Source organism: Phyllobates terribilis, unplaced genomic scaffold (genome assembly GCF_046119375.1).
Source record: "Phyllobates terribilis strain yellow unplaced genomic scaffold, ASM4611937v1 Scaffold_3__8_contigs__length_932513732, whole genome shotgun sequence".
Lineage (NCBI taxonomy): Eukaryota > Metazoa > Chordata > Amphibia > Anura > Dendrobatidae > Phyllobates > Phyllobates terribilis.
In genome coordinates this window covers 618,786,477-618,813,680 of record NW_027362763.1, presented here as the reverse complement: position 1 = coordinate 618,813,680, position 27,204 = coordinate 618,786,477, and the positions used below count along the sequence as shown (strand labels likewise).

Sequence of the window (27,204 nt, the reverse complement as noted above, 5' to 3'; positions counted from 1 at the left end):
TAGAACCTTGCTCTTAGGTTTTTTCCTTTGCTGGTCACATGACCTTGTTGGCCTATTTAATCCTGCTCCGCCCTTCTGGCTTTGCTGGACTTCATTGTATAACTACTTTCTAGCTAGCCTGTGCTCTGTATCTAACTCTGTTAGTTTGCTTGGTCTACGGACCTCAGTGTTCTATATATTTTGTTTGTTTGTCTGTCTGCTACTATTTCTGTTAGGAGGTGTCCCATTTTCCTCCCAGTCCTTAGTACTTGTAAGGATTCCTTCCCCACATCTATAGGTCTCCGTACAGACTAGCTTAGGACTTTAGCAGGTCTGATCGCAGGATCAGGTTCCCTGTTACATCGTAGGGATTCAGCTGAGTTCTATCGTAGGGACAGATCTCCTCTCTTTCCTTAGCTCTGGTAGCAGAACATAACAATTGCAGGTTGTAGGAATGTCGGAAGAGGTGGGTTTTCAGGCTCTTTTTGAAGGTTTCCACGGTAGGCGAGAGTCTGATGTGTTGGGGTAGAGAGTTCCAGAGTAGGGGGGAAGCGCGGGAGATATCTTGTATGCGATTGTGGGAGGAGATTAGAGGGGAGTAGAGAAGGAGATCTTGTGAGGATCGGAGGTTGTGTGCGGGTACGTAGCGGGAGACTAGGTCAGAGATATATGGAGGAGACAGGTTGTGAATGGCTTTGTATGTCATAGTTAGGGTTTTGAACTGGAGTCTCTGAGCAATAGGGAGCCAGTGAAGAGATTGACAGAAAGGAGAGGCCGAGGAATAGCGGGGGGACAGGTGGATTAGTCGGGCAGGAGAGTTTAGGATGGATTGGAGGGGTGTGAGAGTGTTGGAAGGGAGGCCACAGAGCAGGAGGTTGCAGTAGTCAAGGCGGGAGATGATGAGGGTGTGCACTAGTGTTTTTGCAGATTCATGGTTGAGGAATGTGCGGATCCGGGAGATATTTTTGAGTTGGAGACGGCAGGAAGTGGAAAGGGCTTGGATATGTGGTTTGAAGGAGAGTTCAGAGTCCAGGGTTACCCCGAGGCAGCGAGCCTGAGGGACTGGGTAGAGTGGGCAGCCATTGACGTTGATAGATAGGTCAGTTAGGGGGGTTGAATGAGATGGCGGAAAGATGATGAATTCTGTTTTATCCATGTTAAGTTTTAGAAATCTAGCAGAGAAGAAGGATGAAATAGCAGACAGACATTGTGGGATTTTGGTTAGTAAGGAGGTGATATCGGGTCCAGAGAGGTAGATCTGTGTGTCATCAGCATAGAGGTGATAATGAAAGCCATGAGACTCTATGAGCTGTCCCAGACCTAAGGTGTAGATGGAGAAGAGCAGGGGTCCTAGAACTGAACCTTGGGGGACACCGACAGATAGGGGGCGAGATGAGGAGGTGGTCTGTGAGTGAGAGACACTGAATGTCCTGTCTTAGGTATGAGGAGATCCAGGATAGGGCCAAGTCTGTGATGCCGAGAGATGAGAGAGTTTGTAGTAAGAGGGAATGGTCCACTGTGTCGAAGGCAGATGACAGGTCTAGGAGGAGGAGGACAGAGTAGTGTCGCTTAGATTTGGCGGTTAGTAGGTCGTTGGTGACTTTAATCAGTGCAGTTTCAGTAGAATGGTGCAGTCGGAAACCAGATTGTAGGCGGTCGAAGAGGGAGCAGGAGGAGAGGTGGGAGGACAGCTCAGATTGGACGTGTTGTTCCAGTAGTTTTGAGGCATAGGGGAGAAGTGATATGGGGCGATAGCTAGACAGAGAGGATGGGCCAAGGGAGGGCTTTTTGAGGATTGGTGTGATTGAGGCATGTTTGAAGCATGAGGGGAAGACACCAGGTGTTAGTGACAGGTTGAAGAGGTGGGCTAGGGGTGGGATGAAGATAGTGGTAAGGTTTGGGATGAGGTGGGACGGCATTGGGTCAAGTTTACAGGTGGTGAGGTGTGATTTGGAGAGTAAAGAGGAAAGTTGAAGTAAAGTAGCAAACACAAGAATTTTAAAGGGTATAAGGCCATCTCCAAAGACCTTAGTATCCCAGTTTCATCAGTGCGCAATGGTATTAAGAAGTTTGCAAAGCATTAAACCGTCAAGAACCTGGGAAAGAAGAAAATTGAGATTTTTTCGAAGGTTGGTGCAAATGGTGGAAAAACACCATGTCGAACATCCAAAGACCTGAAGTCCAACCTGGAACAGTCTGGGGTCAAGGTTTCAACAAGTACCATACACCACACACTAAACCAAGCAGAGATTTATGGGCGAAGGCCAAGGAAGAAACTATTGCTGAAGAAAAGACATAAAAAGGAATGACTGATCTTTGCAAAAGAGTACCTTGACAAACCATAATCCTTCTGGGAAAATTTTCTATGGACAGATGAAGCAAAAATAGAGCTTTTTGGCAATGCAAAGCGACAGTTTGTTTACAGACGGCTCAATGAAGCTTATAAGGAAAAGAACACCTTACCAACAGTTAAGCATGGTGGAGGATCCGTAATGCTGTGGGGTTGCTTTGCTGCGTCTGGTACTGGAGGTCTTGACCATATCACAGGAATCATGAAATTTGAGAATTATCAAGAGATTTTAGAACGAAATGTCCTACCCAGTGTAAGAAAACTTGGTTTGAGTTGAAGATCATGAATCCTCCAGGAAGACAATGACCCAAAGATCACATCCAAAAGTACACAGCAATGGTTGAAAAAGAAAAAATGGACTGTTTTAAAATGGCCAACAATGTGTCCTGACCTCAATCTCATTGAAAATCTTTGGGGAGAGCTGAAATCTGTCATTGAGATAAAGAACCCTGCAAGCATTCAAGAGCTTGCACAAACTGCAAAGGAAGAATGGGAGAAAATTCCAGCTGAGAAGTATAAGAAATATTTGAAGGCTGTCAGCAATGCAAAAAGGTGTGCAACCAAGTATTAATTAGGCGTGCCTATATTGCTGCACATGCTGTTTATCCTGTTTTTTCTTTAAAATTGCAATTGGAAGTTGAAAAACAATGTTTTTTTGTTGTATTACTTTGGACCACTAATTAAAAAATCCTGAGGATATAACTTTGGTACATTTTCATTTATTTCTGTTGATAGTGTACAGTCTATGATAAAATGAAGGGGTGCCAATAATAGTGAGCAGCACTGTATAACTCTGGTTTAAGGCATAACATTCAAATTTAAAAAATGTCAACATTTTCATCAAATTTCCGATATGTTCACAAATAAATGCAAAAAATATCGGCCTAAATTTACTACTGTCATGAAGTACAACATGTCACAAAAAAAACAGTCTTGGAAGCATTGGGATATGTTGAAGCGTTCCAGAGTAATTACCTCATAAAGTGGCACTGGTCAAAATTGAAAAAATTGGCCTGGTCAGGAAGGTGAAAACAGGCTTTGGGAAAAAGGGGTTAAACCTGCAAAAGCCTTTTTAGACAATACAATTGTAATTGTTACTGTTTAGACAATCAAATGTAATGTCTTTTTTGCTTAAGGTGTGACATGCATGTCAAGTCAGAAATCATGATTTGTTCATTCACCAAGGAGCACCTGACCCTGACACAACATGTTTCTCCTAAAACAGGAAGCTGCAACCATGTAGCCACAATCAGATAGAAATCCTAATCCTTTTTAAGGGGGTTTATCTAAAATGTGCAGCTTTTTTGCAGGTTGTCTGGGACCAGATAAATCACTGTACATTGAAACTGCGCCAGTCAACTGGACTAATGGAATATTGCCTGGAAGTGATCAAAGAAAATGATCCCTCTGGCTTCTTACAGGTACGAGCATGGAATAAATTACTTAAAAAAATAAATAAAATAAAAAACGATGTACATGACTCTGAAAACCAGTGAGGATGGATATGTGATTGTTATATAGGTACTACACAAACTTTATGCACATACTTGGGACCTGAGATATTAGTAAATAGCACAATATTTTAGGCTGTACATTCTGATGAGGTATATTAGTTTTGTGGTTTCTAAATGTAACTGCTGCTATAACTTGCACATTATTACTTTAAGTGTTCATTTAAAAGGGTGGTCCAGTACCTAAAATGTAATTTCTAAATATCTATTTTTACACCCTAACCACTTTTGTAATTAGCTCTATTACACAATATTCTACACTTCTTCTTATCCTGCTAATCCATAAATGTGTTTTTTACTACCCTTCTTTGAAATTTTGTTTGAGAGGAGTCTCAAACAGGACATCACAGGAGGCTGGGGCTGCACTCACTCCCCAAAGTATCTGTGCCATGCATACCAGGACACGGATGAGGGGTACCATGCATACCAGGACAGGGATGAGGAGGTGCCATACATAACAGGACAGGGATGAAGGGTGCCATGCATACCAGGACAGGGATGAGGGGTGCCTTGCATACCAGGACAGGGATGAGGGGTACCATGCATACCAGGATAGGGATGAGGGGTGCCATGCATACCAGGATGGGGATTGCTGTGCCATGCATACCAGCATAGGGATGAGCGATGCCATACATACCAGGATAGGGATGAAGGGTGCCATTCATACCAGGATAGGGATAATCCCATGCATACCAGGATAGGGATTAGGGGTGCCATACATAACAGGATAGGGATTAGGGGTGCCATGCATACCAGGATAGGGATGAGGGGTGCCATGCATACTAGGATAAGGATGAGGGGTGCCATGCATACCAGGATGGAGGGTTCCATGTATACCAGGATGGAGGGGTGCCATGCATACCAGGATGGGGATGGGGGCTAAGTATAATAGGAAGGGGAGGGCATATATACCAGGATGGGGGATATTGTCAGAATTGAAGGACATTACCCCTATACCAGTGTCAGCAGAAGACCCCCCCTTAACAGTGCATTGAGAACACATTTTTTGCTTAATTTTTTTTTCTATTTTCCTACTCTAAAACCTAGGTGTGTCTAATGGTCCAGTGCGTCTTATAGTCCGAAAAATACGGTAATTTTTTTAAAATTTTCAGTAGTAAAATAACCCACTAGAAAATTGTGTTAATAATGTGTTATCACCATAACCTTCAGAATAAACCACAAAGTGTCCACCATCGTAAAAGCAAAACCCCAAAAAACAATGACTGAACTGCTGTTTTATATTCTAGACATAAACGGGACAGGATACACAAACCTCAGTCATTGATGGAAATAAATAAATTGCTTGTTTCAATAGAGCAGACAAGTTTACTCACTTAACAACATCTACAGGTGCTTCTCACAAAATTAGAATATCATCAAAAAGTTAATTTATTTCAGTTCTTCAATACAAAAAGTGAAACTCATATATTATATAGAGTCATTACACACAGAGAGATCTATTTCAAGTGTTTATTTCTGTTAATGTTGATTATGGATTACAACCAATGAAAACACAAAAGTCATTATCTCAGTAAATTAGAATACTTTATAACAACAGCTTGAAAAATGTTTTAAAAAACCGAAATGTTGGCCTACTGAAATGTATGTTTAGTAAATGCACTCAGTACTTGGTCAGGGCTCCTTTTGCATCAATTACTGCATCAATGCAGCGTGGCATGGAGGCGATCAGCCTGTGGCACTGCTGAGGTGTTATGGAAGTCTAGGTTGCTTTGATAGCCGCCTTCAGCTCGTCTGCATTGTTGGGTCTAGTGTCTCTCATCTTCCTCTTGACAATACAAGGTCAGGCGAGTTTGCTGGCCAATCAAGCACAGTGATACTGTTGTTTTTAGCAGTGTGGACAGGGGCCAAGTCCTGCTGGAGAATGAAATTTCCATCTCCAAAAAGCTTGTCGGCAGAGGGAAGCATGAAGTGATCTAAAATTTCCTGGTAGACTGCTGCGCTGGCTTTGATCTTGATAAAACACAGTGGACCTACAAAAGCTGATGACATTGCTCCCCAAACCATCACAGATTGTGGAAACTTCACACTAGGCCTCAAGCAGCTTGGATTGTGTGCCTCTCCACTCTTCCTAGTGACTCTGGGACCTTGATTTCCAATGAAATGCAAAAAACAACATCTGAAAACAACACTTTGGATCATTGAGCAGCAGTCCAGGTCTTTTTCTCCTTGACCCAGGTAAGACGCTTCTGGCGTTGTCTATTGGTCATGAATGGCTTGACACAAGGAATGCAACACTTGTAGCCTATGTCCTGGATACGTTTGTGTGTGATGGCTCTTGAAGCAATGACTCCAGCAGCAGTCCACCTCTTGTGAATCTCCCCCAAATATTTAAATGGCCTTTTCTTAACAATCCTTACAACGGCTGCGGTTATCCTGGTTGCTTGTGCACTTTTTTCTACCACACTTTTTCCTTCCACTCAAATTTCCATTAATATGCTTGGATACAGCACTCTGTGAACAGCCAGCTTCTTTAACAATGACCTTTTGCGGCTTACTCTCCTTGTGGAGTGTGTCATTGACTGCCTTCTGGACATCTGTCAAGTCAGCAGTGTTCCCCATGATTGTGGAGCCTACTGACACAGACTAAGGGACCTTTTTAAATGTGTAGGAAGCCTTTGCATGTGTTTTTTGTTAATTATTCTAATTTACTGAGATAATGAGTTATGTGTTTTCATTGGCTATAAGCCATAATCATCACCATCAACACTTGAAATAGATCACTCTATTTGTAATGACTCTATATAATACATGCGTTTCACTTTTTGTTTTGAGGAACTGAAATAAATTGACTTTTTGGTGATATTCTAATTTTGCGAGAAGAACCTGTAAGTAACATTTTGAAGGAAATGCACTCCTGTAGGCACAAAATGTACTTCTTTACTGTTATTGCTTTTTACTCATATCTTCTTTAATACAAGAGGGCCAAGATTTGCAGCTGCCAAAAATGCTTACATACACCATCCCCATTCTATATCAGTAATTGAATCATTAATTACTTAAATTAATATCATTACATTTCACCCATAAATGACCTTTTTGCAGCAGTCATTAAGGTCTCATTTGAAGAGCCCATGATATGCCAAAGCAGCAGAAACCCCCACAAGTGACCACATTTTGGAATTATTCATCAATGTTCTCCCCTCCTTCTGACAAATCAGACATCCAAATGAAGTGAAAGTTGCGTAGATCAGTAAGAGAGGAGAGTGAAGCCAGTGTGGATTGGTGTCATAGAAAGCCCCAGGATATCTAGTCCCGACAGCGCTGGAACGGTGCCCGCACTAAAGGTGAGTATAAGTGTTATTGTTGCACTGGGGGGAAACATAGGAATTGAGAAGGGGTTGTCTGAGTAGTAAATATAGTGGCTTGCAAAAGTATCCAGCTCCTTCAAGTTAGATGGTTTCCTCTAGTGAACAGCAATCTTCAAGTCTGACCACAGATTCTCAATTGGATTAAGGTCTGGGCTTTGACTAGGCCACTCCAAAACATTTACACATTTCCCCTTCAACCACTCAAGTGTTGCTTTAGCAGTATGCTTTGGGTCATGTCATGTCTTGTCATTGTCATTGTCTCCCTCCCAGTCTTAAATCACTGACAGACTGAAACAAGTTTTGCTCAAGAATATTCCTGTATTTTGTACCATCCATCTTCCTCTCGACTTGGACCATTTTCTCTGTCCCTGCTGCCAAAAAACATCACTACAGCATGATTTACACATTTTCCCTTCAACCACTCGAGTCTTGTCATTGTCATTGTCTCCGTCCCAGTCTTAAATCACTCACAGACTGAAACAAGTTTTGCTCAAGAATATCCCTGTATTTTGCACCATCCATCTTAACTCGGACCATTTTCCCTGTCTCTGCTGCAGAAAAACATCACCACAGCATGATGCTGCCACCACCATGTTTCGCTGTGGGGATGGTGTTCTTGAAGTGATGAGCTGTGTTTATTTGGCACCAGACATAGTGTTTACCTTGGTGGCCAAAAAATAAAATTTTGGTATCATCTGACCAAAGCATCTTTCTCCATACATTTAGAGAGTATCCCACATGTCTTGGCAAACTCAAAACGACCCTTACAATTTTTGTGTGTAAGTAAAGTCTTTCTTCTGCCCACTTTTCCATAAAGACCACCTCTATGGAGTGTATGGCTTCACTTCACTAACTTAGACTATTTAGTGCTGATGCATGACACACAAGTCGGATTACAAAAATATTTAATCAAAGGTTATGTAACAAAATAGTTAAAAAGCCAAGGTGGTGCATACTTTCGCAAGCCACTGTATATCCTTACTCCTGTCCCATACTTTATTGATCATGAATTAATAATATTTCTCTCAAAACCCCACCTGCCTCTGCAAAATATATTTGTACGTTCCAAGGGATAACTTGTCTAACCAATCACCCATCATTTGCTTGGCAATCAGTTATGATCTGCAACAAGAACTAAGGAAAGATAGGGGAAAGCTGTCCCTACAGTAAGACTAAGCTGAATCCCTACGATGTAGCGGGCTGCCTGTTCCTTGTGAACAGACCCACCTTAGTTCTCAGCTAGTCTGAACGAAGACCTATAGAAATAAGGGAGGGGTTCCTAAAAGAACTAAGGACTGGGACAAAAAAGGGACACCTCCTAAGCAGAAATTGTTGTAGAACACAAAAGACAAACTGACAAAAAGTACTAGAGGTCCCAGAGGACCAAGCAAACTGACAGAGATAGACGCCGAAGCACCAGGCTAGAGAAACAGTCAAACAACACTGAAGTCCAGCAAAGCTATAAGGGTGGAGCTGGAATATATAGGCAGATGGTCACGTGACCGCAAAACACAAGATAGCAAAAACTAACAGGAGGGTTCTAACACAATCCTCCTGATCCCATGAGCTCAGTTGTTGTATCTGGGTGAAAAGATAATAGATCCAAACATTGGCGATAGCTAACCCCACCCAATTCCCAATCTTTATATCTTTGGAGGTTTTCTAATTTAATTCTAGAATGTTGCTTTTTCTATGATTACATTACAAACAAGCTACAGGCTTTCACACCCCTGCATTATGCAATATGTACAAAAGTTGAGGCATTAATACCATTATTATTAAAAGTTAAATATTTACGAGTTAAATAACTTATAAAAATCCCTGAGATCCCTTTATTCTGCTACTTTGCTTCCATTTTACCCTGTGTTGCACCATTGGAGAAATATTCAGAATTAGTGCTTTTTAGCGCACTATGTGAAATCTCTGCTTAGAATACATCTGGGCATTTTTTTTCAGAGTTTTCTCTGGGGGTGTGTGCTTTCACCCTTCCCTCCCAGATGCTGTCAATCACAGCTCAGCATCTAACCCTCTATAAGTCATAGGCGTTTCAGAGCTGTGATTGACAGTGTCTGTGTGGGAGGAAACAAAGTACATGACCCCAAAGAAGACTCACGAGGAATGTCCTGTTGTACTGTAAGCAGAGAATTCACATACTTGTGCTTCAAAATCAATAAAGCAGAAGTTAGTGACTTTAGAAAAAAAAAGTGAATGGGTTCATACTTTTGGAAAAGGGAGTGTATACTGAAAGTAATGTCCTGAAGAGATTTTATACTGTATGGAGTCCATGGTAGTGCACCCCATGTTTACCATTAAATGCTTTATTGCTGGATAACATACTTACACTTTTTGGTTAAAGTATTTTTCAGTCATAAGCTTGATTGATTTAACAGAGTCATGTTGCATGATCAGGAAGTACTGTTGGATATATTCAAGTATATGATTATTCCTTAGGAAAAATGTGTCAAATCTAATTAATAAAGAGGATCCACTTATTTCATGCCTAATGGAACTTGTTCTGGACTGATGGGATGGGTTGTTTTCTTTCATATATAAAAAAACCAAAAGTGGTTGTTTGGGTTTGTGTTCTGTATGCTGACAATGGAAAAGTATTTGAAAATGTGTTAACAAAAATGGTCTGACTGAAAAAACTGAATAGATTTGAAAAAATTGGGTTTGTACATTTTCTTAAAAAATGTAAAACTTGCCGCTAAAATTTTTAGCATTTTAACATTCTAACAAAATAAAAACACATTTGAAAAATAAAGCTGATGTAAAGCAGATATATGGTAAATGTTTAGCAACTTTTTTGTGTGTTATGACTATCTGGTTTAAGGGTATAAACAATTAAAATATGAAAATTGCTAATTTTTCTTGTCAAATTTCAGATGTTTTCATAAAAAAATCAAAACATATCAATCTATATATACCACTAACATCGTATAAAGAGCTATGAAAAAGCATTCTCAAAATCACTGTTGATTGTTGAAGCATTTCTTGCAAAGAAATTGAAAGATCAGATTTGAAAAATGGGGCTCCATTAATAAAGGCTGAATATGATTTATAAACTGAGACAACATTTTAATTATTGTAAAATGAGAAAATACTCCTTTAATATACTGTTTCAATTGTTCCCTATTTTAAAGAGGTCTACTTGTTGTTGGTGAATAGAAACACTAGTATTGCCCTCTTGTTTCATTACAGTGCTGTGAGCAGGACTTTGTAGTACAGTGTCCATTTTAGGACATGATCAGATATCAAAATCAAACATCAGAATGATGTCAGTTTGAGGCTCATCACCCTGTCTGACAAGTGACTTTGGTAATGACTTTTACAACTGTAATAATAATAATAAAAAATGTCACTGTTTGCTGATGGGACTTGAACCCAAAATTCTGTGTCCAGAAGCCAGTGCATGAACCACTGAGCTATAAACTCAGTTGCTGTAACCTAGTAGTTCTATTTGGTTATATGATTTTCAGTGTAAACCTGTCTAAAACTGATTGGGACTTTCAGAAATACCTCCTCCAAACAAAATTCAATTGATGTTTTATTTTGATGTGTGAGTCTGATGTGTGACTTTCTTCAAACATCAGAATCATAATGACTTTTAGTCACCGAGTATTCTCATGGTTGATCTCATAAGACAAGAAAAGCTACCAGTTATTATCTCTTGACTGGATAGCTCAATGGTAAGGCATCAGCTGCTGAACCTACAGTGTCAGTGTTCAAATCCCAATAGGAATATTATTTTTTTTTAAATTATGCCTATTTAGCACACAAACTACAGGGGTGTTTTACTTTTAATATCTGACATTCTGATTTTCATCCTGATGTGTTAAGAGTTTCAGACACTTTGTTTATTTGCATGGTAAATTACATAGCCAAAGTAAATTGGGAGGCACTAATTTACTACATATCTATTTCCAAGTGACTGTACATTTGCATAATTTCTTAAAGGGGTCTAATGATAATATTTCTTTATTGTAAATTTTTCTTTCCATCCACCCAAGAACTGGCTGCAAACTCCCAATTTACTTTTGCTATGTAACTATTATTATATATCACTACCTAAATAATCATATAATGAACCTACAGTTTAATGGTAAGGCATCTGTCACACATAGTTTTGGTTTGAAAGGATAATAATAATAACCTTGACACTTATATTTTCAGAGGCTGATGCCTTACCATTAAGCTATCCAGTCAAGTGATAGTAACTAGCAGCTTTTCTTGTGTTATGAGATCAACCATGAAAATCCTCAGGGTGACTAAAAGTCATTGTGATTCTGATGTTTGAAGAAAATCACACATCAAAATCAATCATCATTTGAATTTGGCTTGGAGGTGGTATTCCGTTTCAGACAGGTTTGCATTGAAAATCATATAACCAAATTGAACTCCTAAGTTTCATCAACTGAGTTTAAAGCTCAGTGGTTAGTGCACTGGCTTCTAGGCACAGAATTTTGGGTTCAAGTCCCATCAGCGAACAGTTACTTTTTTTTTTTTTTTTTTTTTAATAATTACAGTTGTAAAAGTCACTTATCAAAGTCAGTTGTCAGAATCACTTGTCAGACAGGGTATTTAGCCTCAAACTGACATAATTCTGATGTTTGATTTTGATATCTGATCATGTCCTAAAATGGACACTGTACTGGAAATATATTCAGCTGACATTGTATACAAATTATGATTTTTATTATTATTATTATTATTGTTATATTGTTTGAGCAGAAATCTAAAAATTGCAATTCTTTAATAACCTCTTTTGTATACAATGAATAAGCTTTATTTTTCTTCAATTAGGAAGCATTTGAAACTAGAATTTAGCAGATGAAGTCATCTCTAACTTGTGTGATTGATGCAAACTATCTGCAGCTTCTCACCACATGTCAGAAGACTGTGTGCTTTCTGAGCAGAATTTCAATAACAATATATTTGTCACATCCCTACCTGGACCTGTTCCAGTGACGTCGGCTTTTTTCACCAGGCACTGCTGTATTCATTTTCTGGCTGTCAGAGTCATAGATACAGCTGTGGCTGGGACCTATGTTGCTGCAGAGTCGGGCACAATGGGTGTGTGTCCTGTGCAGCAGCTTAGCTGGAGTGGAGTAGTTACCAGACCCTACTTAAACGCACAGCATATTTCTAGAAATTGTGAGTTACCATATTTTTTTGTATTCTTCCTAGTCACTAGTGTTACTCATGTTGCTCATATCCTGATTCTGAACTGGCTTTTGAAATGACTACATCTGTTCTGTTTCCCTCCTGACTTGGATCTCACTTAATCTAACCACCTGGTTTCTGAACCCAGCTTATTCCCTTACTATGGATTTTGTCAAATGATTTCTTCTCTCTAGTTTTGACCCGGCTAATCTACTATCCTCTGCCAGGTCACTCCACCGTTAGCATCTACTCCATGGACAAAACCCAAGGGTCCCTGTTGTAAATCCATATCTCTGTGTTACGGATCAGGGTGGTGGAACCTCCGTGCTGTGATACAATGAGGGACCAGAGAGGCGTAACTAAGTGCCTACCCGGACCGACCCTGGCCACACGGCGGCTTAGTCAACATTCAACCAGGTTCCACAGATGTTGTCAATTTTTTTTTATTGTTTTTCTCTTTCTATATACCCCTTTTTCCAACCAAATAATATTGATTAGCTTTTTTATTAATTCATTAACTGTCAGTGATGGAGCCAATGTTGTGCAATAAGTTTCCGTGCTTGATACAATGTTCGCGAAAGACCTATAGCCATCGGGGATTCAAAATCGACCGAATCCCCCCAAATATCCCAATATGCATGTTTTGGGTTCTGCTTGGATTTGCAAACCTGCCAGGTACCACTCCTAGGCAGATCCGGTACTACAGCTGCTGGCCCCAGGGGTCAGGTTTGCTGACAAAGACTCGGGCTATGTTCAGACTAATAGGTTCAGGATCACTGCAGAATGGTTACTAACATGGAGACTCAGATGGGTAATTTGGAGATTGGTTGTAGCAGCGCAGATACATGGGATACTTGGATAGGGACACTTTCAGACTCACAGGATTCAGAGAGATGGCCATACAAGGACCGAGGAACAATGTTCAGGAACTGGCCGCTCTTGGACCAGGGACTTCAGATTCAGGACTGGCCGCACCAGGACCACGAGACAACGTTCAGTTACCGGGTTCATGACACTGGTCACATCGGGACCAAGGGACCTCACAACTAACTAGAAGGGGAACCTACACACTATTGAATATTGTTGCTTCGGCGACTCACTAATCAGAATGCACAGACGTGATTTGACCTCACAATGACCGCTCTGCACTTCTTCATTCTAGCTTCAAACATGTGAAGAGCGACCTCTGTTCTGTCACACTGTGCTGGGCCTTGTGGTGCCACAGACTTTTTGAAGTCTGTGCCATCATTGCTGGTGTTGCTGCTGCTGTTCCAGAAAGAAGAAAGAACACATATCACTGATTGTCATTTGTGCTCGCTGTTTTCCAGGACTTTTTTTTCCCCTATCTACTTTATCTCCCTGCCGCATTTGCACCACTTCTGTGCATGCGTCCCGTGCTCTCTTTTGGCCAGGACTTTTTTTTTATCCCCTTTTAGCACCACATCCATGCTTGCCGTCTACAGCTGTTGAGCGGTGGACGGTGAAGCACAACACTGATCGGCATCCGGTTGATGTTTTTTTGGGGGTTTTTGTGTGAAAAAATAATTGAATAAAAAATTAGTTTGATTAGTTGATAGAACAAGATTAGGGACAGTAAAATATACCGTATTAATCAGTATTTTTTTTCTAAATAAAAGCAGGGTTAGTGTCAGATAGTAAAGCGGAAAAAAAGAAGTAAAAAAAATAATTTAGATTTGTACTAGGACTAGATTAGAGACAGTAAAAATATACTGTAGTAATCTGCGTCTTCTGCAGTATTTTTTACTGAATATAGTCAGGGTTATTGTCAGATAGTTGCGGGCGCTCAGTAATTTTTTTTTACTGACATCCGTTTAGTAAGTTTGTTTTTTATTTTACCAAATTTATATATTCTTTTTATTTAATTTTTAACTTTTTCTTCCTAGATTCTTTTCTTTTTTTTCTCTTCTACATAAAAAAAAGTTTACACCACTCACACACGCACTCTCATCCAAAACATTCAGCGGAGAAGGCATATGCTTTCCTTGCCTCTGACACTGATAGTAAGGGAGAGGATGCCACATTCCTTTATTTTTCCTCCTCAAGTGATACCGAACTGCCATGCAGATGCTCCAGGACAGAAACTGAACCAGCGTCCACTGCTACTGACCCCGTATAGACCCCACCCCCCCAAGATTATAAGCCATAGATTCCTGACCACAGATTCCTTCCAATCAAGGAAGGAAAGGAAGAGGACTTGAACTCTATAGCGCCACCTGTTGGAAGCAGCAATCCTACCTGTCACAATCAACCCTTTAACAAGTCTTGCAATATGACTTAGGATAAAAGCCAAATCAGAATCTCAATTTGCAGACAGTGAATCTCAGTTTGAAGACACAGTGTTTCAGGCTATTGGCCCTTTTCCGTGCAAAGTATCAGAACTGATTTGGCTAGGTTTGAGGTCTAAGGGGTAACGTTTCTCCTTGTGGAGAGTGGCTCTGGCATGCCAAGGTAAGGAGGCTTTTTAGCTGTGCAATGCTCCTCTGGGAAATCCAATATGCAAATTGCCTCTTTAGAGAGGAAGAGGACTTGAACTCTAGAGCGCCAACTGTTGGAAGCAGCAATCCTACCAGTCACAATCAACCCTTTAACGAGTCTTGCAATATGACTTAGGATAAAAGCCAAATCAGAATCTCAATTTGCAGACAGTGTTTTGGGTTATTGGCGCTCGTAAAGTATGAGAACTGATTTGGCTAGGTGAGAGGCTTTGGACTGAGGCAATCCACAAATTTTTTCATTACAATAATAATGCATGGTGTCCCCGCCGAGATGACACCAACATTGAATGACTTTTCAAAGTTCGGCTGGTCATTGAGCACTTTAGCAACAAGTTTGCTGAGGTGTATGTTCCCCAAAGGTACATCTGCATAATACATTTCAAAGGGAGGCTCAAATTCCAGGTACAGAATTAAACTCTACAAGCTGTTTGAGAGTACCTCAGAGTACACTCACAGGTTTAGAGTTTATGAAGGGAAGGACACCTGTATTCAATCACATGAATGTGCCCCTGTCCTAGAGGGAATGGGAAAATTGTGTGGGAATTGGTGCACTCACAGCTGGATCAGGGTTATCACCTCTACATAGATAACTTTTATACCAACATCCCATTTTTCAAGTCCCTCTCTGCGCGAGCTACGACATCTTGCAGTACAGTCCGAAAAAATCAGAGAGGCCTCCCTAAGATGCTAATTGGGCTGCTGCTCAGAAAGGGTGAGTCTGTCCCAATGTAGCTACAACATGCTGGTGGTCAAGTACAAGGACAAGAGGGATGTCTTTTTCTTTACCATCATATATGGTGATGGAAGCACGCCCACTGCTGTACGAGGTACCTCTACACAGGTCCACAAACCTGCCTCTGTCCTGTGGTACAACAAGAACATGGGGGCAGTTGATCTCTCTGATCAAGTCCTCCAGCCATACAGTGCCATGAGAAAAGCCAAGGTGTGGTACAAGAAGCTGGCCGTGCAAATCGTACAGATGGCAATGTATAACGTGTCCGTGCTATCACGATGTGCAGGCCAGACCGGTGTGCAAGCCCCAGTACTTCCAGAACTGAAGGTGCCTGTATCGTACCAGGGCTACTTATACTTAGACAACTTACATATGCCAATCTGATGCACTCTACACAACTCACGTAAGACAACCTGATGCACTCTACACTACTCACGAATGCCAATCTGATGCACTCTACACTACTCACGAATGCCAATCTGATGCACTCTACACTACTCACGTAAGCCAACCTGATGCACTCTACACAACTCATGTAAGCCAACCTGATGCACTCTACACTACTCACGTATGCCAACCTTATGCACTCTACACTGCTCACGAAAACCAACCTGCTACACTCTACACAAATCACGTAAGCCAACCTGATGCAGTCTACACTACTACTTATGCCAACCTGATGCACTCTACACTACTCATGTAAGCCAACTTGATGCAGTCTATACATTTTACATATGCCACCACCTTAAAAAATTCACATACCAGGAAAACACTAGATCAATACCATTATAGGCTCACTTTTGGGGGGTTTCTATTGATAGGCACACCAGGAGCTCTCCAAACGCGAAACTCTTTTCCAAACATGTTCGCTCATCTCTACTCAACATTTCTCACCTAAGCCAACCTGATGCACTCTACACTACTCACGCATGCCAACCTGATACAGTCTACGCTACTTATGTAAGCCAACGTGATGTACTCTACACAACTCACGTAAGCCAACCTGATGTACTCTACACTACTCATGTAAGCCAACCTGATGCACTCAACATTTGAGATGAGCAAACCTCTCAAGGTTCGATTAGTTTCAGATCGGCAAACTTCCCGATGTTCTCTGAATAATTTGCTGAACAGTTCGTCAAACGTTTTCGAATCTCATTGCAAACAATGAGATGCAAAAAACAAACGCATACACGACGCCTTCAAAAGGGACCCAAAAGGTGCCAAAACAGCTCAAATTAAGGGCAGACACCAACAGAAGTGGCATCAATTGACCCACAGTACAAATTTTATAATGGCACAGCAGCAGTCAGCATCATGTATCAGGGTCTGGGCCAGCATTTACAGCTTTGAATTTAACTTTAAATTAAGATGAGGTGGGTGAGGGATCGGTGTAGGCCTGCTGTGCTGGGAACCCTGATGCCACATGCAACAGCTCAAGCTGCTTTTCTGCTCAGCCACATTCAGATGCCAGAAAAATAAGCTTCATAGAGTAGTATTGGTACAAAAATGTAAGGATAGTAACACAAGTAGTTGACTGAAAGTAAATGGTGGCGTGCCGGTTTGGGAGCCCTACTGCTACAGGCGAGCTCAGGGCACTCTTCCATGTTTGAACACAAAAATGTAAAAGGATCCAAGCCCTCCATGATGGTGTTGATATTGAGCTCGAGCTACTCCTGCACCATCCTCTCCAGTCATTCACCACGTGTCAGACTTGTACTCTGTTGTGCTGGTGTACGAGCTGGTCTAAAAAATGCGTGAAAGGACTCACAGAAATTGCTTCTGCCACTTACACTGCTGCTGCTAATGTTTTTGCGTTGACAAATTGACGTTCCTGAGGTTGGAAGTTAAGAGCTGCAATGCACACTGTGTGTCTTACTGCTGTCTCTTAAGGTTGTGTAAAAGCATGTTTCAATACTCCAGCATGTGCGGGTCCCTTTCCAGGGTGGGAAGCATCTGGCAAAATTTACTCTTATAACGTGAATCTAACAGAGTAGTCAGCACTATTTAAAATCTTAACTATACGGGGATCATGTTGCAGATAGTGCAGCAAGAAGGCGCTCATGTTTCGGGCTCTTCCATGCATTCCAAGCTCATGATGTGTTAGTGGCTGGGTAACACTGATGCTCGTCTTCTTCGTCCCCTCCTGCCAACCATGAAGAGCCCGAAACATGAGCGCCTTCTTGCTGCACTATCTGCAACATGATCCCCGTATAGTTAAGATTTGAAATAGTGCTGACTACTCTGTTAGATTCACGTTATAAGAGTAAATTTTGCCAGATGCTTCCCACTCTGAAAAGGGACCCGCGCATGCTGGAGTATTGAAACATTCTTTTACACAACCTTAAGAGACAGCAGTAAGGCACACAGTGTGCATCGCAGCTCTAGACTTCCAACCTCAGGAACGAGAGGGGATGATTATCCTCTTCATCGCCCATCACCTCTTCCTCCTCCATTTGTTCATCGGCTCCTGCACCTTCACTAACAGTTTGTCTAATATCACCAGCACCTTTCAATCGCTGTAATCCACCCTCCCTTAGCACTCGCTTGTGTGACGACAGTCTGGAACTTAGAGACATTTTTATCCCTTCAGCATGCTCCTCGGCTTCCTCCTCTTCCTCTGGGACCACCACCTCCTCCTTCAGAGGAAAGTCTGCTCCAGCATGTAGATGACCGGAATAGTGATGCTAGCGCTAACCATCTTAGTAGCCATTTCAAAACTATGCAGAAGGGTGTAGAGGTCCTTAATCTGTACCCACTCCACAAATGTTATTTGCAGCACATCTGTATTGTGTTGGACCAGGCTATATGAAATGAGATTCTGCGTTAGGGCTCGTCAGTGCTGACACAGTCGCTGCAAAATGTGCAGAGTGGAATTCCACAGTGTCGGCACATCTCATATCAACTGGTTAATTGGCATGGACAAAGACCTCTGAATCGATGCAAGTCGTAGACTTGAGTGGCGGGAACAGAGTAAGTGTGCACACAGCTTACTTGCTTTCTGCAGCAGCGCATCCAGGCCGGGATGAGAAAGAGAAATTGCTGTCCCACCAGGTTAAGGATGTGAGCCATGCAAGGTGTGGGGTTGCTGCAGCGTAGGGCCGCCACCAGGTTCGCACCGTTATCGCACATGGCCTTCCCTGGCTCCAGGTTCAAACTCTGCCTGGATAGCTGCCCACAACTCTTCAGCTGTATGACTGCAATCTCCAAGGCATATTAATTTTAAGACTGCCTGATTGCGGTGAGCCCTGGCTGCGCAGTATGGAGGTGGTGAGGGATTTGCTCTGCACTGTTGGAACGCGTGTCTCATTAAGACAGAGGTTGAGGGCGCAGGTGGAGGCCCTAGGAGAGGTAGAGGAGCCAGAAGCAGTGGAGTAAGTGTTAAATACAGAGTTTTGTCCCGCAAGCCTTGGGGATTCCAAGACTTGCGGAGCAGCCCCTTCCCCATCTGCCCCCACAGCCACCAGTCACCCAGTGTCCAGTCAGCGAGATGTAACGCCTTGGCCATGCTTACTCGTCAAGGTGTCTGTGATGAAATGCACCCTGGCAGACACAGATTTTGTCAAGGAACGGTTGATGTTGTCTGCGACATGCTGGTGTAGCGTAGGCACAGCTTTCTTATAGAAGTAATGGCGACTGGGCAACTGACTGCGACAGCCATCAGCTTTCAGAAACTGTCTGTATCCACTAGATGGAAAGGCAGCACTTCCATGGTCAACAGATTGGAGATGGTGGAGTTAAACCTTTTAGCTTTGTCATGTGTAGGAGGAAACAATTTTTTACGTGACCACAACTGCGGGACCGAGGGCTGGTTGCAGTGCTGAGAGAGGGCAAATTAGGGTGAACACGACAAACTGCTGGACCGAGACCAGGCAGAGATGTTACGGTGGATTGAGAAATATGTGGTGCACTCGTTGAAGCAAAAACAGCAGGCATATCCACTTCCGTTACTGCTCACGGGCTCTCACTCAGCCTGACTGGAGTGGATAAACAAGTGAAGGTTCTGTGGTCGGAGACCTGCGTGAGAACACTTGGCACGGTAACGGTGGAGGAAAAAGCAGCAGATGCGGTTCATGGGGCACACGATGGTTGGTGAGGTCCGAATTTTACCACAGTGAGATTGCCAGAGTAACGAATGTTGATCGCGCATATGATGGTTTATGCATGTAGTAGTCAAATTATTGCAATGTTCCCTCTACTAAGTTTTTTTTTTTGCAATGTTGGTATATAACATGAGTTGACTCATCCTTTGCGGTGTCAAAAAAGACCCAAGCTAAGCAACCCTTGCCACCCCTGCGAGCTGCAGACCCTTGACTGCTGCTGGCCACAGCCACAGTTGTGGCTAATGATGCAGTGCTTGTCATCATTGCATCACTCTGTGTTTGGGCTGTAGGCCGCAACGTAACCTCCTAGTCTTCCTCCTCCTCCACCTCCTCAGATGAGCTACTTAGCTGCGTGCCGCTGGGTTCACAACAAGTGGGATCTACAACCTCATTATCATCCTCTTTGTTCTCCCATTCCCTCCCTGAGAGTCAACTTTCTCCTCTTCCTACCCTGACAACACAGTACAGTCCGCATGGGCCTCAAGTATCTGAGTGTCATCAGGATCACCACCGGGGGTTAACGTCTGGTGACAAGGGTCAGGATTCTGCTCGGACCCTACTTTTTTCTGCCGCAGATCCAACAGAAAAAAATTTATGGGCATCGGTGCAGATTCTTTCCTCTTCTTGAGTCTGTGAATCTTTGGAGCAGACCTCTGATGCCCATGGTATAGAATGTGTGAACAGCTCTGCAGATTCACCCATCTGTGGTTCCCTACAGTCAGTTGGGTGGTTGGAGAGCTTTGGCACTGGGGAAAACAGGGGTATTTGGGGTGCCACCTGTGAGGACTGTTCTGTGTGTGATGTTGAGATGGAGGAAGAGGAGGAGAGGCCACGTGATGCAGCACTTGCCATCTACTGGAGCACATGCTCTTTCTGGCCCTCATCTACAAGGCATACTGCTGTGCGGTAGCCCAAGAAAGGGAGTGGAGTAGCACGTCCAGTACCAGAAGTTATCAGTTGTTTTTGGATAGGACGGTGTTGGTTCACGAGAGCTTTCACTAACATTACCACCTACCTCACGTACACATTCAATTCCAAGCCTATTCCCTCTTCCATCACGACCTCGCTTTTTCCCACTGATATTGCTCGGATAGTGTGGTTGGAGCACGCTATTAGCAACAAAATTTTTCATTTTTTACTGTGGATGAGGCCTGTATATAATAGAATATATGCGGCAAAAAATTCACGCTGAGATGTGGCCTGCTGTATCACTTTAGTAACATAATAAATTAGATTTTTTTATGTGAACAAGCTCTGCATACAGCTGAATTTCACTGCCAGAAAATTACAAGCTGAGATGAGGCCTGCTGTATCATGTTAGTAACAGAAAACAATTGATTTTTTTACTGTAAACGAGCTCTGCATACAGCTGAATTTCACCACCAGAAAATTACAAGCAAAGATATGGCCTGCTGTATCACGTTAGTAATAGAAAGATAGAATTAGTCTTACCGGTAATTCGATTTCTAAGACCCTCCATGACAGCACCAACAGGTGGCTGCCTCCCCATCCTAATTAGGGACAGGAAACAAGAGGTTTAAATAGCCCTCCTCTTCCCTCTAACCTCAGTGTTTTTCCAAGGACCACACAGTATGAATGCTTGAACTATTTATTAACACCAAGGAATTTAAATGAACATAAAGATTCATAGCTGGGGGAAATTACCAGTGCTATCGTGGAGGGTCTTTTAAACCAAATTACCAGTAAGTCTAATTCTATTTTCTCTAATCCCCTCCACGACAGCACCAACAGGAGTAATACCAAAGAATATCGCTAGGGAGGACTTTCCTGCCAAAGGCTAAATCTTTTACAGACATCAAACCTAATCTGTAATGATTGGTAAAGGTATGGACCGAGGACCAGGTAGCAGCTTTGCAGATCTGCTCGATGGAAGCGCTGGCCCTTTCAGCCCATGAGGTGGACATGAGCTTTTAGTGACATGGGATGAGGCACGTCTTGACTTTTATATGCCTCTGTGATTGCTTTTTTGATCCAGTTAGCTAGAGAACTCTTGGAGACTTTCTTCCCTTTATTTGGTCCCCAGTACTAGACAAACGGGTTCTGACCCTTCCTCCAAGGCTCCGTCTGTTGTAAATAGTAAAGGATGATTCTTCTGGCATCTTCTGATTCTCTGTTGTCTTGAGGATTTTGACAAAACAATGGAAGAATTATCTCCTGGGACATGTGAAAAGGAGATGATACCTTTGGAAGAAATGAAGGGTCTAGGTGGAGGATTATTATGTCATCCAGCATTCTCAGATAAGGTTCCCTGATGGAAAGGGCCTGGTTCTCACTGACTCTTCTTGCTGTTGTTATGGCTACTAACAGGGCTGTGTAGCACCCCGAGGGCTCGGCTGCTACAGGGGTATTGCACCTCAGACCAGAGGTGTGATATTCCACTCCCGGGTAAGGATGGAGTGTGGACCAGGACTCAGTAAGCTGCATGCACCACACACACCCCATTTCCGAGGGACAGCTCAACGGTGCTCCCACTAGACAGAGTGCAGGCATGTCAGCATCTGTTCCTGGCTGGAGTGGGGAGGGGGAGGAAAACCCAGTGGTGTAGGAGCAGATAGGGGTGGGTCTCTGGGCATAGGTAGGAGCCCATTGGTTGCTAGTCACCTGGGCTCACACATAGAGGGAGGTATAAAAGGTGGGCACCATCTTAGAACAGTGGTCAGTGCAGTGCAGAGAAGAAACTAAGAGTGAGAGGAGAAGACAGGAAGCAGAGCCCCTGCATGGGCTCTGCTCCACAGGCAGGCCTTGTCAGGAGGCTGGAGCCTGAGAGAGAGAGAAAGGAGAATGAACAGAAAGGAAAGTAATAAAGGACTGGAACAGAGGAGAAAGGAAGCAAGGAACACAGAGAAAGGCCCAGAGACACGAGGACAGAAGGAACCCCATATGCCCAGGAGATACAGGGTGAAGGGTTGGCAGAGCAGGGTACCGGAGCCCAAATTGGTGGAGGTGACTAATCCTCAGCCAAAACTGGAGGTTGTGACCACATCTTGGTGCGACCCCTCACTACATCCACCAGGAAAGCATACCACATAGGGTCAGGGAAACCGGAGAGAGGTTTCGCCAACAGAAGGCCCGAGGAAGCTGGACAAAGGTGGGTCACTGGTGGGGACGGCCAGAGAAAGGAAGAGAAGGGAGTTCTGTGCCACACTCTGGAATTGCCTGGGAGTTGACCGAGTCCCTCACCTGGTGGACGCAGCATGACTCGGGCGGTCCTACCTGCGCACAAGTGACCTGATAAAGAACTGTGAGTAAAGCATTGAAAACTGCAACCACACGGCTCTTTGTTTCATCGCCGCACCAGCACCATTAGTACTGGGACGCTCACACCATCACTCCCATCATCCACACTAGCTGCCCTGAGGCAATACTTCTCCCGTGGGGAGTTATCCCATTCTTGGCTGCGCATATAACATCAGCCTCAGCGGTCGGCAGCGCAGCGGCGGTCCCCACTGACCGCAATCCACGGGTGGCGTAGTCGGACAATTACAATACAAATAGACTGCCACTGGTTTGACCACCCTGGGCACGGACCGGGTCACCGCCACACGGAGACTACAACCCCCAGCATCCTACAACAGGCCCGGTTCCGGGTTCCCCAGCACAGGCCCAGGGGGCGCGTCAGCTGCCTTCCAAGAAGGTCCATCTGAGTATGAGTCATAGGTTCAAAGGGCGGGATAGTTAGACCCTCCAGAAGTATATTTAGGTCCCAGGTGGGAACCACAATGGGCCTTCTTGGAGGCTGCTCTAGAGGCTGCTGTCATGAAGCTCTTTATCCACCGGTGATCGGCCAAGTTTTGGTCAAAAAATTAGCTTAGAGTTGAAATCTGGACTTTCAGGGTGCTGGGTTTTAGCTCTTTAGATAGAACATCCTGCAAAAAATCCAATATTCTGGCAATATCAGGATGAAAAGGATCGATGGGAGTAGATCCATACCATGTAGAGAAGGTCTTCCATATTTTTAAATAAATGGCATTAGTGACCTGCTTCCTGCTCTTTTGTAGGGTGTCTGTTGCGACATCCAAGAGACCTTTGGCTTTCAGGATTAAGGCCTCAGAAACCAGGCTGCCAAGCATAATCTGTGGGGAGCCGGATGAAATGATGGAGTAGATGGAGTACCTTGATGGAGTAGATCATGGTCCGGAGGCAGGATAAGAGGGCCCACTGGGTTTAGAAGGTTCAGAACCACAAACCAACTTCTCTTTGGCCATAGAGGGGTGACCAGAATGGTCTTGACCTTGTCTACTCTGATTTTTTGTAAGGTCCTCAGTAGTATTGGAATTGGAGTGAATGTGTAGGCCATGGGTGAGAAAACGCATCTACCCTTGCATGTGTCTCCCTGGGATCTATGGAGAAATATTGATTCACCTTTGTATTCTGTTGATTCACGAACAAGTCTACATCTGGGTGACCCCATTTCCTGGTTATTAACTGAAACATCTATGAACTGAGGCTCCATTCTCCCAGATTTATTTGTGTCCTGCTTAGGAAGTCTTCCTGGATATTGTCGGCTCCTCTCAGATGAAGGGCTAATAGAGACAGGAGATGATGTTCCGCCCAGAAGAAAATTCTTGCCGAGACTTCTCGTAGGCTTCTGAACCTTGTACTGCCCTGATGACAAAGATGGGCCACAGTTGTCATGTTTTCTGAATAAATCATGACATAAGATCCCTGGAGAATAGAACCTGCTGCTCTTAGGGCTTCCGCTACCGCTCTAAGTTCCCTGAAATTTGAGGATTGGCCGTCCATCTCTTTGGGCCAGATGCCCTGGAAGACCTTCTGGGATAATACTGCTCCCCAACCTCTTTTGCTGTTAGAGAAGAGATCGGGTGTTGAATCCAAGCGATCTCCCTGGTCAAATTTCCCGGGTTGAGCCACCAGTTGAGAGATACCTTCAGATAGTGGGGAAGATATATTTTCGAGTTGCGCATCTGTGGAGACTTGTACCAGTGAGATAGGATAAAGTTCTGAAGGACTCTTGTGTGAGCCTGGGCCCAGGGAACCGCCTGAATTTAAGCTGTCATTGAACCCAGGACTGACATGGCGAACCTTATGGAAACCGTCTTTTGGTACTTTAGTATCTGGATCCTTGAGCACATTTGGATCCTTTGGACATCTGGATCCTTGATCACATTTAACTGTTTGGATGCTGGTAGTTAGGAACTCTGATTTTGAGAATCTAAGAGGATTCTTCAGAAGACCTTTTGAGCAGGGCTGTGGTGTCGGTAAGCCAAACCTGCGACTCCGACTCCTCAATTTCCCTTACACCGACTCCACGACTCCGACTCTGACTCCCACATATATTGCTTATATTTAAGTGAAAAATTTATTGTAGTACAAAAAAAAAAGATTATCCTGATGGTAAAAGGGTTAATATATAAATAAATCATGAGATAGATTAGATTAAAGTTGTGGACAATCCCTTAATAGTTAAATTGACCATCATATTATAAAAAAGAAATGTGGATGTCGCCTGACAGTGTGGCAAAAGCTGCAGTTGATCAGTTGCTGCAACGGTCAAATGACAATAGTACGCCCTGAAAAGACATGTAAGTGGCAAAAAACAGTTTTCAACAAAAACATACTAAATAACATTTGTGCAGTCTATGAATTTGTTCTAAGAAATAGAATTGCCTCCATCAGATCCTCAAATCTGACCTAATAATTTTAAGGCTAGAGAACAACCTCTCTACACTAACTTGGGTTGGAGGCAAAGCCGTAACCACCTGGGCAACATCTCTAACAATTTCTGGGTATAAAGGAATTGCCTCATGCACAGTCAGTTTTGATGAACGGTTGAATTTTTCTATTTCTTTGAGAGCAAGTGAAACATTTTGCTGAAATATGGTCAATCTGCTTGCAATAGGAGACAGAGTGAAATCTTTGCCTGTTCCATGTCATCCAAATACTTGTCAAAGTCAAACTCCTCATCTGATGAGGATGAAGATATGACAGCAGTAGCACTGTCAGGACCCAAGTCCTCTTGCGCCTGGCAGTCCTTCTGTAGGCCACTCATCCTAACTGCTACCTGAGTCAGAGCTTCTTTTCCTTTAGTAAGCTGTTGATTATCAAGCAGTATACGATGACTTGGGTCCACATAAACAGCTGCCAGAAAAATTGTATTTTCCAATGGCTGTGTCTCTCTCCGTTTCATTGAAGCAGAAATGCCATCTGCGATTAAACCTCCTCTTTGAGACAGGCAAAATAGCAAGTTCTTCCACTCCCTTATGAAAATGGCAGGAGTTAAATCCTCAGCTTGTAATTTTTTAGTCACGGTAAATGGGTGATTAAGCAATTCCTTCAATTCAGCCACCTGTGTCCATTGAGCTTCATTTAGGATTACCTGAGGGTTCGCCATATCTATAAGAAACTGTTTTAGTTCAAGCAATCGCTCAATCATTAAATAAGTGATGCCCCACCGAGTGGCTTGATTATCGACAATTGCCCCTTTCCCAGCACGTCTCTTCAAGATGGAATCAATTTTAGGGGTTCTGGCGGCAATAACCAATTTCCTCACTTTTCCAATCAGATTTGCAGCATGTCCCTCTTACAGACTATCTCTTATTGCCAGTTGAAGCGTGTGCACAGCACAGCGCATGTGATGAATAGGAAAGTGTTTTGAAGCAGCTTCAACAAGATCATCTATTTCTAAAGAATAATTTTGCTGTTCTTCTGTTGTAATATCTGTTTGTTCCTCAGTTACATGAACAGCACTGTGGCCTTCCATCTCAAACATACTGAATCCTAAATTTTCTTCTAGCTGTTGTTCATTGCTCTCATTCATCAGTTTAATTGTACTTATCATGTTTTATACGGCCATGATTCACACACAGCGTTTTTGTGGATCCGTTTTTTGCAGTAAAATGCAGTGACTGGGCATCCCAGCAAAGTCAATGGGTTTCAAGATATGACATTCAGACACATTGTTTTGTGAGGATCCGTTTTTGGGCTCAAAAACGGATCCTCACAAAGAATGAGCATGTCAGTTTGTGCAGCGTTTTTCTAATCTGCTTTTGCTATTGAAAAGCGCAAAAAACTTTCAGGTGATGCGGTTTTTTAAAAAGCTGATCTGCTTTTGCAGCTGAAAAACATATCCTCAAAAAACGCAGCAAAAACGCTGTGTGTGAATGTTGCCTTAGATCAGGAATAGAACAGCCATTCAGGACATTTCATAACTTTCCCAAACTTTCCCAAATTCCTATGAAAAAATATTCAGCACATTCTGCATTGAACTACTGTACCCAATTTATTATATATTTTAGGAGTCAGAGTCGGTCCATTTTATACCGACTCCGACTCCACTAAAATGAGCACCGACTCCGACTCCACAGCCCTGCTTTTGAGTTGATGGGGTAAGGTCTGATTTTTCTCGATTTATGATCCAGCCCAAGGATCCCAGGATCTGCATGACTGATTGAAGTTGGTCTTTTGAGGACGAGAGTAGAAGGAGCTGTGATGAGGAAATTGTCCAGGTAAGGGACGATGCAGTAAATAAGAAAAAATTC

General features: G+C 42.9%; 1 protein-coding gene across 2 annotated transcripts in view; it reads left to right on the top strand.

The window, feature by feature from the left end:
* Positions 1-27,204, top strand: part of TRIM67 (tripartite motif containing 67) — a 508,762-nt gene that overhangs the window by 346,746 nt on the left and 134,812 nt on the right. For both annotated transcript variants that reach the window (XM_073671505.1, XM_073671504.1), the window contains exon 4: positions 3,640-3,750. In XM_073671505.1, coding sequence (XP_073527606.1) covers positions 3,640-3,750 — 111 coding nt within the window. The remainder of the gene's footprint in view (positions 1-3,639; positions 3,751-27,204) is intronic.